Source organism: Cimex lectularius, unplaced genomic scaffold (genome assembly GCF_000648675.2).
Source record: "Cimex lectularius strain Harlan isolate CLEC.00 unplaced genomic scaffold, Clec_2.1 scaffold71, whole genome shotgun sequence".
In the NCBI taxonomy this organism is placed as follows: domain Eukaryota; kingdom Metazoa; phylum Arthropoda; class Insecta; order Hemiptera; family Cimicidae; genus Cimex; species Cimex lectularius.
The window spans coordinates 1,398,304-1,412,466 of NW_019392655.1; the positions used below are offsets into that span (position 1 = coordinate 1,398,304).

The window sequence follows — 14,163 nt, forward strand, 5'->3', positions numbered from 1 at the left end:
TCCCTAAAGAAGTCAACCATGTCTGTTATGAAGATGGAAAATAATAAAGGGCTGAGGTTTTCTCCTTGTAGGACACCCTCAGAGTCCCTAAAATCTTTAGTTTTATTGTTGTATTGAAAATAATAAAATTTGTAAAATGTAAAACAAGTGACACAACATAACAAACAACAACACACAATAAAACAAACAACCGGCAATACTTTGCTTTTCCCTAGGTATTATAGTAACTAAGACAAGTGTTCTTCAATGATTGGCGCATTGATCATTACTGATATTAGAGGTTTTTCTTGTTTTTCATTAAAAAAAAGGCACGTCTTCATTTATATGCGAGTCATAAAGTGGCGCCGTTGGATCGAAGAGACCAATAGGGATTTAGAAATTCGAAGTTGAAGGTTCAGACTGAACTCTTGAAGCACTTCGTTGTTTGTCGTGGTGCTAGACTCGGCAAACATCGTTTATCTCAGTAAAATCACCGGGTGGTGTCATTCGCGATTCACGTTCACATTCAGTTCTCTACTTCGAAACTGAGCAAATATGACCGTCGAACATCTCGCCGCAGGTGAATCTCAATTTGAGAATCTAGTTTTGTTGAATTTTTATATATTCTTTTACATATTTTGTCCAGGATCCAAGGCCGTGCCTCTTCAAGAAGGAAAGCTACGTTTGTATTCCATGCGCTTTTGCCCCTACGCCCAGCGAGCTCACCTCATTCTCAACGCCAAGAACATTCCGTACGTATTTCTTGATGTTTGTTGAAAATCCCTTGGACTTGAGTACTAAGTACTCTAACGAAGCAACTTAACTAAGTAGAGAGTTGTACTGTAAAAAAAAAATAATGACCCAAAGTTTCTACACGAGTTCACCGACTCACAGACCAACACCCAGCATCAAGAAAAGTTGCTGTTTAACAATTTCAATAAAAAATTTGTTAATAGTACAATAACGCTTTTTTTCAGTGCAATATTTACAACTACGTACATAGCTTAGCACATGTTAAATATTGGGTGTGAGCATAAGTTTTTTTCAATTGCAAGGAGTACCTTCTGTCCTAGTCCAACTTCGTGAACAGAAAAGTGGTAATTTTTTACCAGAACAATGGGAGACCTCAGAACTACAGCCAGTATGACAGTGTACGATCTTACTTGCGCCTTTTCCTCTTCTAGTTGTAAGAATTCACCTACATGGACCTTCACACAAACATAAATATGTTATAAGTATATTCTGTAGTCTCTTCTTCTTGGCAGTATCTGTTCAGTGTTTCTTCTGTCTGTACTCCTACCCAGTACATGTGCCTTCTTTAGTGTTAGGAGTTCAGCCAGAATTGTTTGTAAGTTTTTCTGTTGGTCCTTCTATGAATCTCTTCATGTGCCTCATCCTGAGTTATTATGCTACAAAACTTTGGACTCTAAAGATCCATTTTAAGATGTATCCTCTTTTGTGGCAAGATGCTATGCCACAGTAGGGTTCAGGACCAAGAGTCCATGTTGGCTCCCTCTTTGGCCAACACGACAACCTTTTCATTGACACTAATCTCAGAAGCTCAGGGACCCCATACCAGGGTCATTGGTGTTGCCGATTTCAGCTTGGGTACCCATGCAGTTCCAAACACTCTTTGCCTTCACCTCCATGAGGCTGGGCCTTTAGCCTGACTGACAGAGAAGATGTCTATCTTACAAGAATGTATTCTTTTTATTTATTTTTTTCCCTGGCACATTGTTCAATTGCTATGATGTCAGACTGGAAAACAGTATGGTATTTACCTAATTTTAGAGTCAGTTCAGTTTTGCATTCATCGCAAAGATTCGAGCCTCCTTGACAGGGATGATAATAAAGTTGGATATGGTTGGAAAATCTTACCATTCCCTCTCAAGAACTGACTGTACTTGACTTTCTCCTTTTCTTAGCAATGGACAATCGAGAATTCAATAATTGCAAACAGCTGGAAAATGAGGTGAATTTTATTTTTATGTTCCGGAAACCAAATATTAAAAACGGCATAACTGGCCTAGTAACTCGTTGGACAAAGGTCTGGAGATTATGGAGATTATTTCACCGAATAAAATATTTCTAAACTAATGTTAATCGTGGAACTTATTAAACCGTTTAAACCCATATGAACTTTTCTGTTTACCTAAGTCAGCTATTTCAAAAGCAGTAATATTGATAAGTGCAGTTTTTTCCACATTTTGAAGATTGAACTCAATTATGAATTAATTAAAAAATTTGATATATTGAACTATGAATGGAATAGAGATGATACATTTAATTTTATATGTTAAGCAAATCAAATCCATAATAATATAATAATAATAAATAATATAAAATTTGGTATAATAAAATTTGTCCTTTGTAAATCTTTACATAGATAACCAAAGTTTATGCTGCATGCAAACATTTGTTTAAGGATCTCACTATCTTACATTGTTTTTTTTTTATACCACAATTTTATTAGGACCTTTTTCTACATAAGAAAGATTGTTTCCTTTGTTGTTTTTTTTTTCAACTTTTAAGTTTACAGTTTGTAATCATATTTCCCCTTTTTTTTTTTTTTTTAAACGAGGATTCGCAACAGCAGAGGTCATATAAACCCTCAGGGTGCTGGTGTTTTTGAAAAAAAGCCCATTTGTAAGTATGTCGGGTTCGAATGCAGGGCCACTGGATTCAAACCCGGGATCTTCACCTTACAGTGGATAAGCGCCGTATCAACGCCTAGACCGTTGCGGCTACCGATGTCCCGAGTATTCTTTATTATTACTATTTTTCCTTAAATTATTATTGCTATTATTATTTCCATTTTGTATTATGTATTTTATGTCAATTTGTTTCATTTTATGTTAATGCCAAACCTTCTTAATTCAAGTGTCAGATTTTTAAAAAATGTCACGTTATTGTTATTCTTTCTTAGATTCTTAGGGGACTCTAGTCCTAGAATAAAGTATTTTCTTGTGCCTAGTGTAAATGGCCCCCTTCTCCTCCCAGTGGCCGAGTATGAAATGCTAGTCGTGTAGTCCTTGTTCCTTGGTTCCCCATGAATTGAGTTTCACAACATAACCCAGAGATCAAATTCTTTCTATGGTTGTGCGATGTTCCTTAAATATGATACAGTTAATTTGTCCTCTTCCTCCAGTGCCAGCAATTAGTCGCAACTTTTGAACTTCCTTGAGGCCGAGGCTGGCGTTTGATTTGTCTCTCTACAGTATGAAAACAATTAATTAAGGTTTTTAGTTGAGATAAAAAAGTCAATGGCACGAGCGGGATTCGAACCCACGATCTTCGGCTAGATACGCCGCTGCTCTACCACTTGAGCTATCATGACTTCGATCCACTCTGACACTAACTTCCCATCTCAACCCCACCTTTTGAATTTTCCTTCCTTTATTATGAAAACATTGGAACCATTGATTTGGTTTTTCTACATTACCATTGTAAATTCCACATAAATTTCGACAGGCAGCCCCTGCTCTATGGCCGAGATCAATCTTGCACAGCCTCAAATGAATTTTATCTGCTGATAATGTTGTACTCATCACAGTTTATTCTAGACTGACTTTTGAGATCAACTATCCCTTTCTTAACAATCTCTTTTTCAATAGGACTTTTCCCACCCTCCTACAATGAAATTAATCACTTAAATGCTGTATGATTCCGCTTTGGCTTGTTTTTCCTTTGATAAACTTACTGTTAGGAATAAAATAAATTTCATTTCCAGCCATGACACAGTTTATATCAATCTGAAAAATAAACCAGAATGGTATCTCGAGCAGTTTCCTCTTGGAAAAGTGCCTGCTATTTGTGTCGACGGCGATCGCATCTACGAGAGTTTGATAATCTGCGACTTCCTTGACGAGAAGTACCCGGAAAACCCGATGTATCCGAAGGATCCTCTCAAAAAAGCTAAAGACCGCATTTTGATCGAACGTTTCAGCAAGGTAAACCGTTCTTCTGTGGATGTCTGATTCATTCTAATAACATTTTCGTACAACAGGTCAGTAGTTTGCTTTACCAGTGCTATTTAAATCCAAATATGGATGTTCAATTGCTACACCCTGTGTTCGATGCTATGGACCACTTTGAGAAGGAACTTAGAAAACGGGGGACACCGTTCTATTCAGGTTTGTAGAAAATTTCATTATAAAATCTGCGTGTGTGTTTTTCCTCCCCTAATAAGTTATTTTGTAGGAAGCAAACCGGGCATGGTTGACTACATGATTTGGCCCTGGTGCGAAAGACTCGAAATGCTAAGAGTGATCGGAGGTGATAACTTCAAAGTGCCTAAGGATAGATTTGCAAAGCTTGTACGTAATATATCGAACTTTTAAAATAATATAACTTTAAAATAAGAGTTAAAATGGTTATTGCAATTGAAAAAACATTAATATTACATTATTACATAATTGTATATATTTCCTTTGTTTCAGTGGCGGTGGTCTGAAGCAATGTTGGAAGATGATGCTGTTAAGAAACATTATGTCACACCCGAGCAGCATGCCAAATATCTCCAGTCACACAGAGCAGGAACTCCCGATTTTGACAATATTCTCTAATTTTGTCAAACATGGTTAATATCTTTATTAGAATTAATGTTAAACCATTATTCTAATAGTTGAAGAGTAAAAACTAAATAATATTAAATTTTTTAAGGCTCTAATAGGTCACTAAATGCTAGTTTAATTATAAGGGAAAAAATGTGTAACATTTACCTCATGTGAATTTCATAAAATTTACAATAATGTGGTTTTTCATTAAATGTTTATGTTCGTTGATACTGTAATGCACAAGGTTCACAAAATGTCGTTTTATTTTTGTATTATAATCAAAATTTGCCTAGCATTTGTTGTATTCATCTTTAAAAGTAATGAAAAATAAACTATTTTTGATGCTGATTTATTTGTGGTAAATTTATTCTCATGACAATACCTGTAGTTTCTATTTTTTCCCCGTTGCAATTCTCAAATTTGAAAGAAAGGTCAATCAAAGAAGACAAATCAATGATGGTTTAAATTATAATTATCTAGATACTGGAAATGTCTTATTACAGTGGAGCTCAAAGTAATTGTAGGTGTTCAGTATCCTTGCTAACATCAATGGACTGCTTAGTATCAAATAAATCCTGCATTGTGTTCGTCACTGCAATAGGTGTTGTGACTGAAAAAAAAATTATGATTTTATGTAATTACTTTTGATAAGACAGTCATACCAAGGGGTGTTTGGGACGTTGCGTTATCTAAAGCACTATTTTCTGGGATTGGTGAATTGACTTCGCCCCCTGTACATTCAGTGTATAAAAGTTCAAAATCATCCAGCGCTATTGTTCCGTATGTGTTGTCTTCGACGAACTGAGCTTCAAATATCAGCTAAAGCATTTCAGACAAAATTAAAAATACAGAACATGTAAAATACAATCAGGACAATCTTGCCTTGAATGGCCTCGTGACATAAAGTGGGATTTCAACGTGTATCCAGTTCCCTGAGTTTGTATCATTACTCCAAAGCTCGAACGTAGTTTCAGGATCGTTATTCAATTGTGTAACTCTTTCCAAGAATGCTTGGGATAACTGTAAATTTTTATGTTCTAATATGTATTTTTTCACACAAAAAATTACAAACCTTGAGGCTAGCAGAGGAATCGCTCTGAATCATGTACCAGAAACGCACACAGCCAAGTGGACCTTTCATTTTATCCTGTTTTGCCACATTGTGGAAATTAATCGACACAAGGTAGCCTGGAGTGGTACCAGCACTTTCGAAAGTACTGTACAAATATCCATCTGAAGAATAACGCATTTTTTAAACGAGTAATAAATAAGTTAAAAATTAATTCAGTACCAGTTTCATTTACAGAACGCCAGTTCCAAATTGACGAATCTCCATTTTTGAACCCACAAGTATGCTTATTAAATGTGCATATGGTGTCATAGGGAAAACCATCTTTAGCCTTCGCTCCTGAAATTTTATTATGCAAAAAAAAATATGTGAACCAATAAAATATATATAAAAATAATCCAAGCTTGTGATCATATTCACATATTGTGATCATACATAAGAAAAAATACGGGTCGTCCGAGAGGCTTTTGCACGTCAAGAGCACGATTCGTAGATGGCTCCCCGAGAACCTGAGCCGGAAACAAGGAATCATCCTTACATGATTAAGAATAGGCCATACACGGTTGACACACGGGCACCTGCTTTTGGGCCAAAGCCCGTGCAGGTGCCCCTTATGCAGAAAAAGATTGCTCGATGTGTCCCACATACTGGAAACATGCCATGCCTTGGCTCCCTACAGGGAGCGTGTACGCATGCCATCCAACTGAAGATGGTACTCGAGCACTGCAGCGAGTTTCAGGGTCCCCTGTTCCGCTTTTTAGGGGAAATTGGTTTTTTTTATTGCATATAGTATGTCTTATGTGTTGTGTGTCTATATGTTTTGATTGCATGTATTTATTAGCGTGAATGGCGAGGGGTGAGGGTGAAATATAACATCATCATCGCCCCTTGAACGTTGAGAGCGTATGAGTGTGTGTTCGGGGTCGATGGCGGAATATTTATAAAAGTACTCCATCAACCCCAATCTAGATTAGTTTGAGTATAGGTCGGTGGAGGAATATCAAGTACTCCACCGACCAAACGGAATGAGTGTATTGTATGGATGTATTTATGTGTATGAATGTATTTATTTGTATGAATGTAGTGTTTGAAATTGTAAATAGAATATAGACTTAGTTGGGGGCTGAAATTACCTAGATGTTGGAAGCCCCAGTCAAAAAAAAAAATAAATAAATAAATAAATACAAAAAGAGTTTGCAAGAATTAGGATTTTTTGTTATTATAACTTCCATTTATGTACTTTGTTCTTTGATTTAAATTTTGAATCTAGTGATTTTATTTATTATAATTCATTGTCACATTCTCCATGTCACAATAAACAACAAGAACAATAAAATAACAAGCCTGATCGGTTGATCATCCTGGATTGCCTATTCTTGCTAGATTTGACAATGGGATGCCTTCTGGTAAACCAAACCAATGAAAACAGGCCCAGAATGACGGGGACAACCAGGTTCAACTCACAGACGTCACAATGTTTAAACAACTTGAAAACTATTTAATTTACCTTTGCATGAGTAAAGTTTGTGTATTCGCCTTACATCGGAATTAGAAAGGCCAGGCTTTTTCCAGATAGGCCCAATTTCGTATCCAGTTTTTGCTTGAAGCGTGGGAGATACTCCGTTCTATTAGAAGAAATAGCCATCAAAAGGGATATTGGTTAATTAATACTGACATGAAATGTATAAGGGTGAATCAGTAGAGTGGATAATTCAGGAATTATATTATTATTTAATTTATGCTGATATAAAACATATGCACATTTTCTGGAATCTTTGTTCATTATTTAATTATTAAATACACTTGTATGTGAACTCACTTATTAATGAGAATATAAAAACGTATAATCAACCACAAGGGTGACAAAGGAGAAGAAGAAATCAGGAGAGAATAAAATATAATATTGTATACAGATAGCCCCACAATCAGTGAAGGAATTGAGTCACGTATATTATCTGTAAGGGGATTAGGAAAAAATATTAAGTAAGAACACATTGGTCTTTTCAATCTGAAATTCATGTAAACATGCTTGTGTCAAAGAAAATCAAAAGAATTTCACTGAAAAAAGTAATCCTCAAAGGATCAGACAGCCAAGCTGTCCATAAAGTATTAGCTCATAAAAAGGTCACATCTAAATTGATCGGTGAATGCATCCAAACTCTCAAAACCCGAGAAAACATAACAACTTGACAATATCCTGGGTGTAAGTAATTCTGGGCAATAAACAAGTAGACAAATTGGCCAGATCTGTAAGACTAATTATAGAACCAGAACCTAACTGGGATGTCAACAATAAACTCAATCTCAGAATGGGTTTACACAAAACAAAAGGAGAAATGGACAAACTCTAGATGTTCTAAACCTACAAAAATCACGGTTAAAGAACTGTCAACACAATTGGCAAACACACTGAGAAAGATCTGCAAGACCAACTATAGGCCCAGAATTATAGCTGGGCTGTTCAAGATCAAACATACATAAACTCTCTCAGAATTTCCACACAAAACGGAAGGAGAAATGGACGAGCTCTAGAGGTTCCAGAGATAGTAAACTCATAGTTAAATAACCATCACCATAATGGCAAACACATTGAGAAGGATCGGCAAGACCAATTATAGGCCCCAACTATAACTGGGATACCTAGATCAAACATAGACTCGGATCTTACAAAACACATGGTTGAAAAATTCTCACCAAAACTGGCTTACACTTAGCTACAGTTATATAGAGTAAAACTGAAGGAAGTGATAGGTCACACCAGTCACTGGCATCAGAGAAAACACCTAACATCTGCAAATTCTATGATGACACTATTTGTAGGTTTTGCAATGAGGAGAAAGAAGCTGCTTCTCAAATTATCATCAAATGTGAACCAACTGATCAATGGAGACAGGCATAACCTATCTCAAGAAGACCTGAATAATTGCAGCAATGACCTACTACTTCTTACAAGAAAAATGAACTGAGGAAGTAAGAAAACAAGCCAAAAGGCCTCTGGTACCTGGGGTATACCCAAATACTCAAAAACCGCGGTTCTTTGCATCCTTCTCATCATCATCAACCTCAAGTGCACGACAAATTTCTTCGATTCTATTTATATTAGCCTAAATAAAAAGTTCTATGACATCTTTGGTTGGGTAACTAGTTATGTTGAATATTGCTATACTTATGTTGCATACGGATCTATATTTTAATTGAATATTTTTAAAATTGTATTTTATTATCTACTTTGAATTTTTACTGAATATATTAATTTTCAGTGTATCACTTACTTTCGAAAAGGCGTATTCATCATACATCATTATCGATTTGTAATCAAAGGTTTCTCCCAGATTATTTACAGTGTGTGAGTCGTGTTTGGCAAAAGCATGCGCGAAATTCTGAAAAGAGAACTTTTAGCATAGTCCATTACATAATGGCACTTCAGTTCAGTTTTGTCATACTGGTATTATGTTGTTCCAATAAATGTAGATCCAATCATCGCGGTCTGGTCGGTTCATTTCATGCCAGAAGCCCGCTGCATGACCCAATTCGTGTATGACTATCCCCAGGTACCAGCATCTCTGCCCCAGGGACAACCGTTGTGGTCCCTTGCCCACACGTCCGACCGGCGACCAGCATGCTCCGCTATCGCCTCGGTTGAAGAAAATCTGTACGTAGTTGTCTTCGCCGGACCACTCTTTGAACTTGATGCAGCTCTTTTTGTGGTAGTGGTCCATAGCTTTCATTAAAATGTCGCATTGCGGGGATTCCGGACAGCCTTGGGGAAAACGGATCGTTAAAATTGAACTTTAACATTCTAAGTTGCTTCCTTACCGATGTCGTCTTCCACTTTGTACACTATGGCACCCATCGGCCAGAGAAGTGTTGGCTCGACGACTGCATTCTTTTCACCAGGCTGATGATCAGTGTTTTTTTATATTCACAAACATTCTATACAAATAATTAACCATGGTCAAAAAAATTAAACTAACTTCTATAAAGATATCGCCTTCAAAATATTCAGCATTGTACAGGGCGCTGTCACTCCCTGGCCCGATCGGCGTGTACTTCTCGTTGATCGGTTTACCCTCGAGTGTTTTTATTTTTTCCATTGGTACTGACGCTACTTGATAAATTAAAACAATCTGCAACAAATTATTATTTTCCACAGAAAATTCCGATAAATTGTAGTGTTAAAAAAACTTTCCAAAATTTGTACTAAGAAACTGTGATTTTATGGTCAGAACATCCTGGTCAATCCTTGCTACTCTGGTTAAATGTTTTTTTATTGTTGATGCTCGGTACAGGTCTGCGAGTCGGTGAACTCATGCTGAACCGTCATTGGGCCACTTATTGGGCTAATTACTCACTGAAGATGGCGCATTCAGTAAATCAAAACCGCGAATGAAGACGGACCCAGTAAGTTTCCCAATGCCGATTCAACATATCTTGCTTAATTTAAGTTCGAATAATATAAATAATCCCACATGAGATATTTTAATTGTTACTTACTGATAAAAGGATCGTCTTCATTGTTTCTTTTGACAAAGGCGGTTGTGTCACCGAGAGACCCTATTCGCACCAAAAGGATTCTGTCCTCTATTTGAATTCAGGACGTATTTATAAACCCATTGGTGTTACAATTACGAAACAATCTTACACACGGCCGGGTCAAAATTAGATATTCAGAGTGTTATATGGAAATATTCGGTCCGATCTGAAACTTAAGTTCTACTATTTCTAAAAATATTTTTATCTGTGCGGATCGCCTTCATTTAAATCAAGAAGAAAAAGACCTAAGTTTCTATTCATCTTAGCACAAGAGCGAGTAGCCTAATAATTCATAATTATAAGAAATTTTTCGTTGAGGGAAAGTGTAATATTGGGTTGTCACCGAATCATCATGATCGGCCTTTTTTCGTTGCTTCGGGCTGCCAGACGCATCATCTTCCCTTATGAGTCTATATCCATCAAGTAATAATGATACACGTCTGAAAAAGGGGGAATAGCTGACCAAATGTCCTTAAAGGACCAAACTACAGGGTGACCTATAATGTAAAAGGATCGTTGTTTTAAATACAATGGAAGCAACGAACCGAAACTTTTTATCAAAATATTTCTATAAATCACAGAAACTCCATTTAAAAGATTAGAATCACACTATTTTTATAGACCCACCATGCACATTCATAAGTCCTCAATAACTCCATAGATCTTTTTGTTCTGCCATAAATCTCTTTCGACCTTTCTCGATAGTAGGCGTCATCAAGGCTCGATCTTTGATCCTACATTGTTTTTTATTCCCAAAACTATGTTTACGTTATGCTGATTATATTTCGGTGTACTGCTCATGTTATTATAATGGTTTATTAATGCTAAACTTGATAGAAGAAAACGTTTTGCATCAGATGGAAGTTATTAACAAATCTAACAAAGCATCAACATGGTAGAGGAATTGTGTTCACGACGTGGCCTCAAAGCTAATCCCTGAAAAACCACAGTAATCGTACTAAAGAAAATCATAAGTAAAGAAGCATATAAAGCCTAAGCATATATTAGGTTCATGTATCTTCAGGGAAGTGCTGCAGTTCAAAAATCAAATACCTAGGATCTTGGACAAGAAATTTACCTGTAACCCTCACCTACAACTCATAATAAAAAAGTATAACATCACTATCAGCCACCAGAACGACCTAGGTAAACAAAAATGGCATGTTATCTATGTATATAAAGAAATAACCACAGGGATGACAAAGTCGAAGAAGAAACCAGGAGAAAATCAAATAGAACATGGTATAGAGTTGGCTCCAAAATCGGTGAAGAAACCAGGTCAAGTATATTCTGTCCATGACCAAAATACGAGCAATCAAACTCATTAGGGAAGAACTTTAAAGCTAAAATATATGCTATTACATTGATAAAAAATCCTAATAAAATCAGACAGGCAACCGGCCCTAAGGGCATTAACACTTAAAATAAACTGTGACTGCATCCAAAACCTGGGAAAAGATGACAACCTGACAATATATTTTTTTGTCAGGGACGAGAAATTCTGGGAAATGAAAAAACTAAAACTCCTAACTGGGATATCAACATCAAACATAGACTCAGTCTCAGAATGGGCCCATACAAAACAAAAAGAGAAATAGACGTTCCAGATAAAGTAAACCCTCACCACAACTGGCAAAAACATCGAGAAGAATCTACAATACCAACTTTTTGCAGAACCTATAATCGGTATAACAAGTCCAAACATAGACTCCTACATCTCAGAATGGGTCCGCGCAAAGGAAAAATGGACGAACTCTAGAGAGTCCAGACATACATACCTCATAGTTAACAACCCTCCCCACAATTGGTAAACACATTGTTACAGTTAGATAGAGCAAAACCCATGGGAGTGAGAGGGTTATTGTACCGGCCAATGGCATCAGAGAAAACACCCAACTAACACAGGTATATTCAATGATGACCCCATTTGTAGGTTATGCACTGAGGAGGAAGAAACTGCCACTCATACGTTCTTCGAATGAGAAGTAACCGCTTCAATGGAGACATAACCTTGAAGGTGGTAATGGAGAACCTATTACTTCTCAAAAGAAGGATTGAGTCAATTGATCTGAACTGTGGAACTAGGAAAAGTTATGCCAAAAGACTGCATTTTTTGGAGAATACCAAACCCCACGCTTACTAGTATCATTATCATCATCAACATAAAACTAGCCTTGTTCTGTTAAAATTCAGCACACTGAAAACACATGCGTATTAAACTCCTTTAATTAAAAAACAAGCCAAAACAAACAAGTGGTTTGGTTAAACCACGAGTCATCTATGTCTCTTTCCCTCACGTTTTTCTCCGGCCATGTATTATTTTGTCAATTAATCCATTACGAGACTTATTAAGTATGTATGTTCCTTTTCAGTTTTTAACATTTTAAGAAGTTGCATTATCTGTCAAGTAGAACTAAGTCGTGCGGGAAGAAGGCAAAGGGCAAATGTTCGAAACGGTCGCCCGACGGAAAAGTCAATTTCCTCTAAATGGCTCTGAGACCTAGATTATCAAATCAACGTCTATTCAAGCAAATCTCTTCGTGAAATGTTTTTTTTATTAATAAATTACCCTTCAATTTAAGAATGGAAAATCGTATAGAAAAATATTTCATCTATTAATGCCTGATGACCTCAGCTGTTTGTCAGCCCATAAACTTCTCAGTTTATTACCCTTATCCATAATAGCATTAACTGTAGATAATTGCAGAATGTCACATTTGATTATCATGGTGAGTAAAAAAGAACCAGATCCGATTCTATCAAAAACTAGCTTCTTTCAGAGAGAAAGGACTTTAGGACGAGATAGTGTGAAAAGAAGAAGTGCAACACTCAGTCAAATGCTTCCATAAAGTCAAGAAATACTGATGATGATGACATCGCATCAACTACTCTGAAGCCCTGCTGGAGACTGGAACAGAAAGATCTTAAATCTAATTTACGGGATGGATTATATTTTTAGAGCCGAGAAATTAGTTTGTCAAGGAGATGTTCAAGAATTTTGGATAAAAGAAGAAAGAAGCTTATCTATCAATATATACAAAATACTGTCTGTCAGACAACGCACAGACCCAACCCCTGAATCTAAAGGGCTGAAATATCGAGAGTGCATTTTTTTAACGACATGGATAGCTGCTAAGAAAGGATTTTTTGAAATTCTTAAGGGAATCATATGGACAATTTTTTACCATGTATAGACCGAAGTGAACTGAAGAAGAGATGAATTTGAGAAACGACACAGAAAGCCATACATGCAACAGTGTAAACGAAGTTTCGGGTAAAAGCTAGTTGGTCAAAAGAAAATGGGGGTCACAGGAATTTGTGTTTTGGGACTGCGGTTATTAAAGTTTCGACTGGTTGGAGAAATAGGTTATGAGAATCATTGAATTGAAAATAGTTGTAATTTGCACTATTGCTTTTTTGAGTGTTTTGAAGGATTTGGAGTTAATACAATAACAAAGGCCCTGGGATTTCTCTTCTTCTTCTTCTTAAATCTTCTCATTTTGAAGCTTAGTGATCCACGGGACATTGACTTGTAAAACTAACGTCCGAAACAGATTAACCGACCTGAACCATTTTCATAAATCATTCAACCATTTGTTGTCGACCAATCGATCTTTTTCTGTTTTAAGAGTATCTTTTCAGATTGGCTGGAGTTCCGATGACTCATGCCAGGACTTCTTCGTCGGAGAGAAAAAGGCCGAGGACCTCTGTCCACCAGTAAGAAAAACATGCTTTATGCGATGTCATTATTCTAAGTAATGTTTATACAAATGAAATAAATTTACGTTTAAGTCTGATTCAGAATAGCTAATTTAATCAAGGATTAATAAATAATTTATACGAATACAGATTAGAGTCCTAAATCTAATAAGGAAGTATGCCTGTTGGGAAATTTCGATTTTGTAATCAATCCGTCATAATTTTAAAACAGCCCGTTCATTGCCCTAATGCGCTGACACGCCTCTGTCATTGGTTTATTTTTTAGGTGAAAAAAGTAGAGTAATTGTTGGAAATTTACCAGCTCAA

The 14,163-nt window shown here is 36.4% G+C and overlaps 2 protein-coding genes across 2 annotated transcripts; one reads left to right on the forward strand and one right to left on the reverse strand.

The window, feature by feature from the left end:
* Positions 1-397: 397 nt before the first annotated feature.
* Positions 398-4,887, forward strand: LOC106668275 (pyrimidodiazepine synthase-like). The gene is made up of 6 exons (XM_014396878.2): positions 398-559; positions 626-731; positions 3,710-3,929; positions 3,986-4,112; positions 4,180-4,295; positions 4,419-4,887. The coding sequence occupies exons 1-6, from the start codon at positions 535-537 to the stop codon at positions 4,542-4,544; spliced, it is 720 nt and encodes a 239-aa protein (XP_014252364.1). The 5' UTR covers positions 398-534; the 3' UTR covers positions 4,545-4,887.
* Positions 4,888-4,977: 90 nt separating this feature from the next.
* LOC106668216 (meprin A subunit beta-like) lies at positions 4,978-9,627 on the reverse strand. The gene is made up of 10 exons (XM_014396746.2): positions 9,579-9,627; positions 9,421-9,502; positions 9,048-9,364; positions 8,877-8,984; positions 7,112-7,229; positions 5,827-5,943; positions 5,608-5,768; positions 5,418-5,555; positions 5,198-5,354; positions 4,978-5,145 (listed from the first exon to the last, which is right to left on the reverse strand). The coding sequence occupies exons 2-10, from the start codon at positions 9,455-9,457 to the stop codon at positions 5,045-5,047; spliced, it is 1,254 nt and encodes a 417-aa protein (XP_014252232.2). The 5' UTR covers positions 9,458-9,502; positions 9,579-9,627; the 3' UTR covers positions 4,978-5,044.
* Between the last annotated feature and the right edge of the window lie 4,536 nt (positions 9,628-14,163).

Excerpts from the sequence above, each read along its gene's own strand:
- LOC106668275 (XM_014396878.2), top strand. The coding sequence starts at position 535 with ATGACCGTCGAACATCTCGCCGCAG. Across the intron at positions 732-3,709 it reads CTCAACGCCAAGAACATTCC|CCATGACACAGTTTATATCA; the intron begins GTACGTATTTCT and ends TTTCATTTCCAG. Across the intron at positions 4,113-4,179 it reads GGGGACACCGTTCTATTCAG|GAAGCAAACCGGGCATGGTT; the intron begins GTTTGTAGAAAA and ends GTTATTTTGTAG.
- LOC106668216 (XM_014396746.2), bottom strand. The coding sequence starts at position 9,457 with ATGGGTGCCATAGTGTACAAAGTGGAAGACGACATCG. Across the intron at positions 5,556-5,607 it reads ATTCCTCTGCTAGCCTCAAG|TTATCCCAAGCATTCTTGGA; the intron begins GTTTGTAATTTT and ends AAAAATTTACAG. Across the intron at positions 5,146-5,197 it reads AACGTCCCAAACACCCCTTG|TCACAACACCTATTGCAGTG; the intron begins GTATGACTGTCT and ends TTTTTTTTTCAG.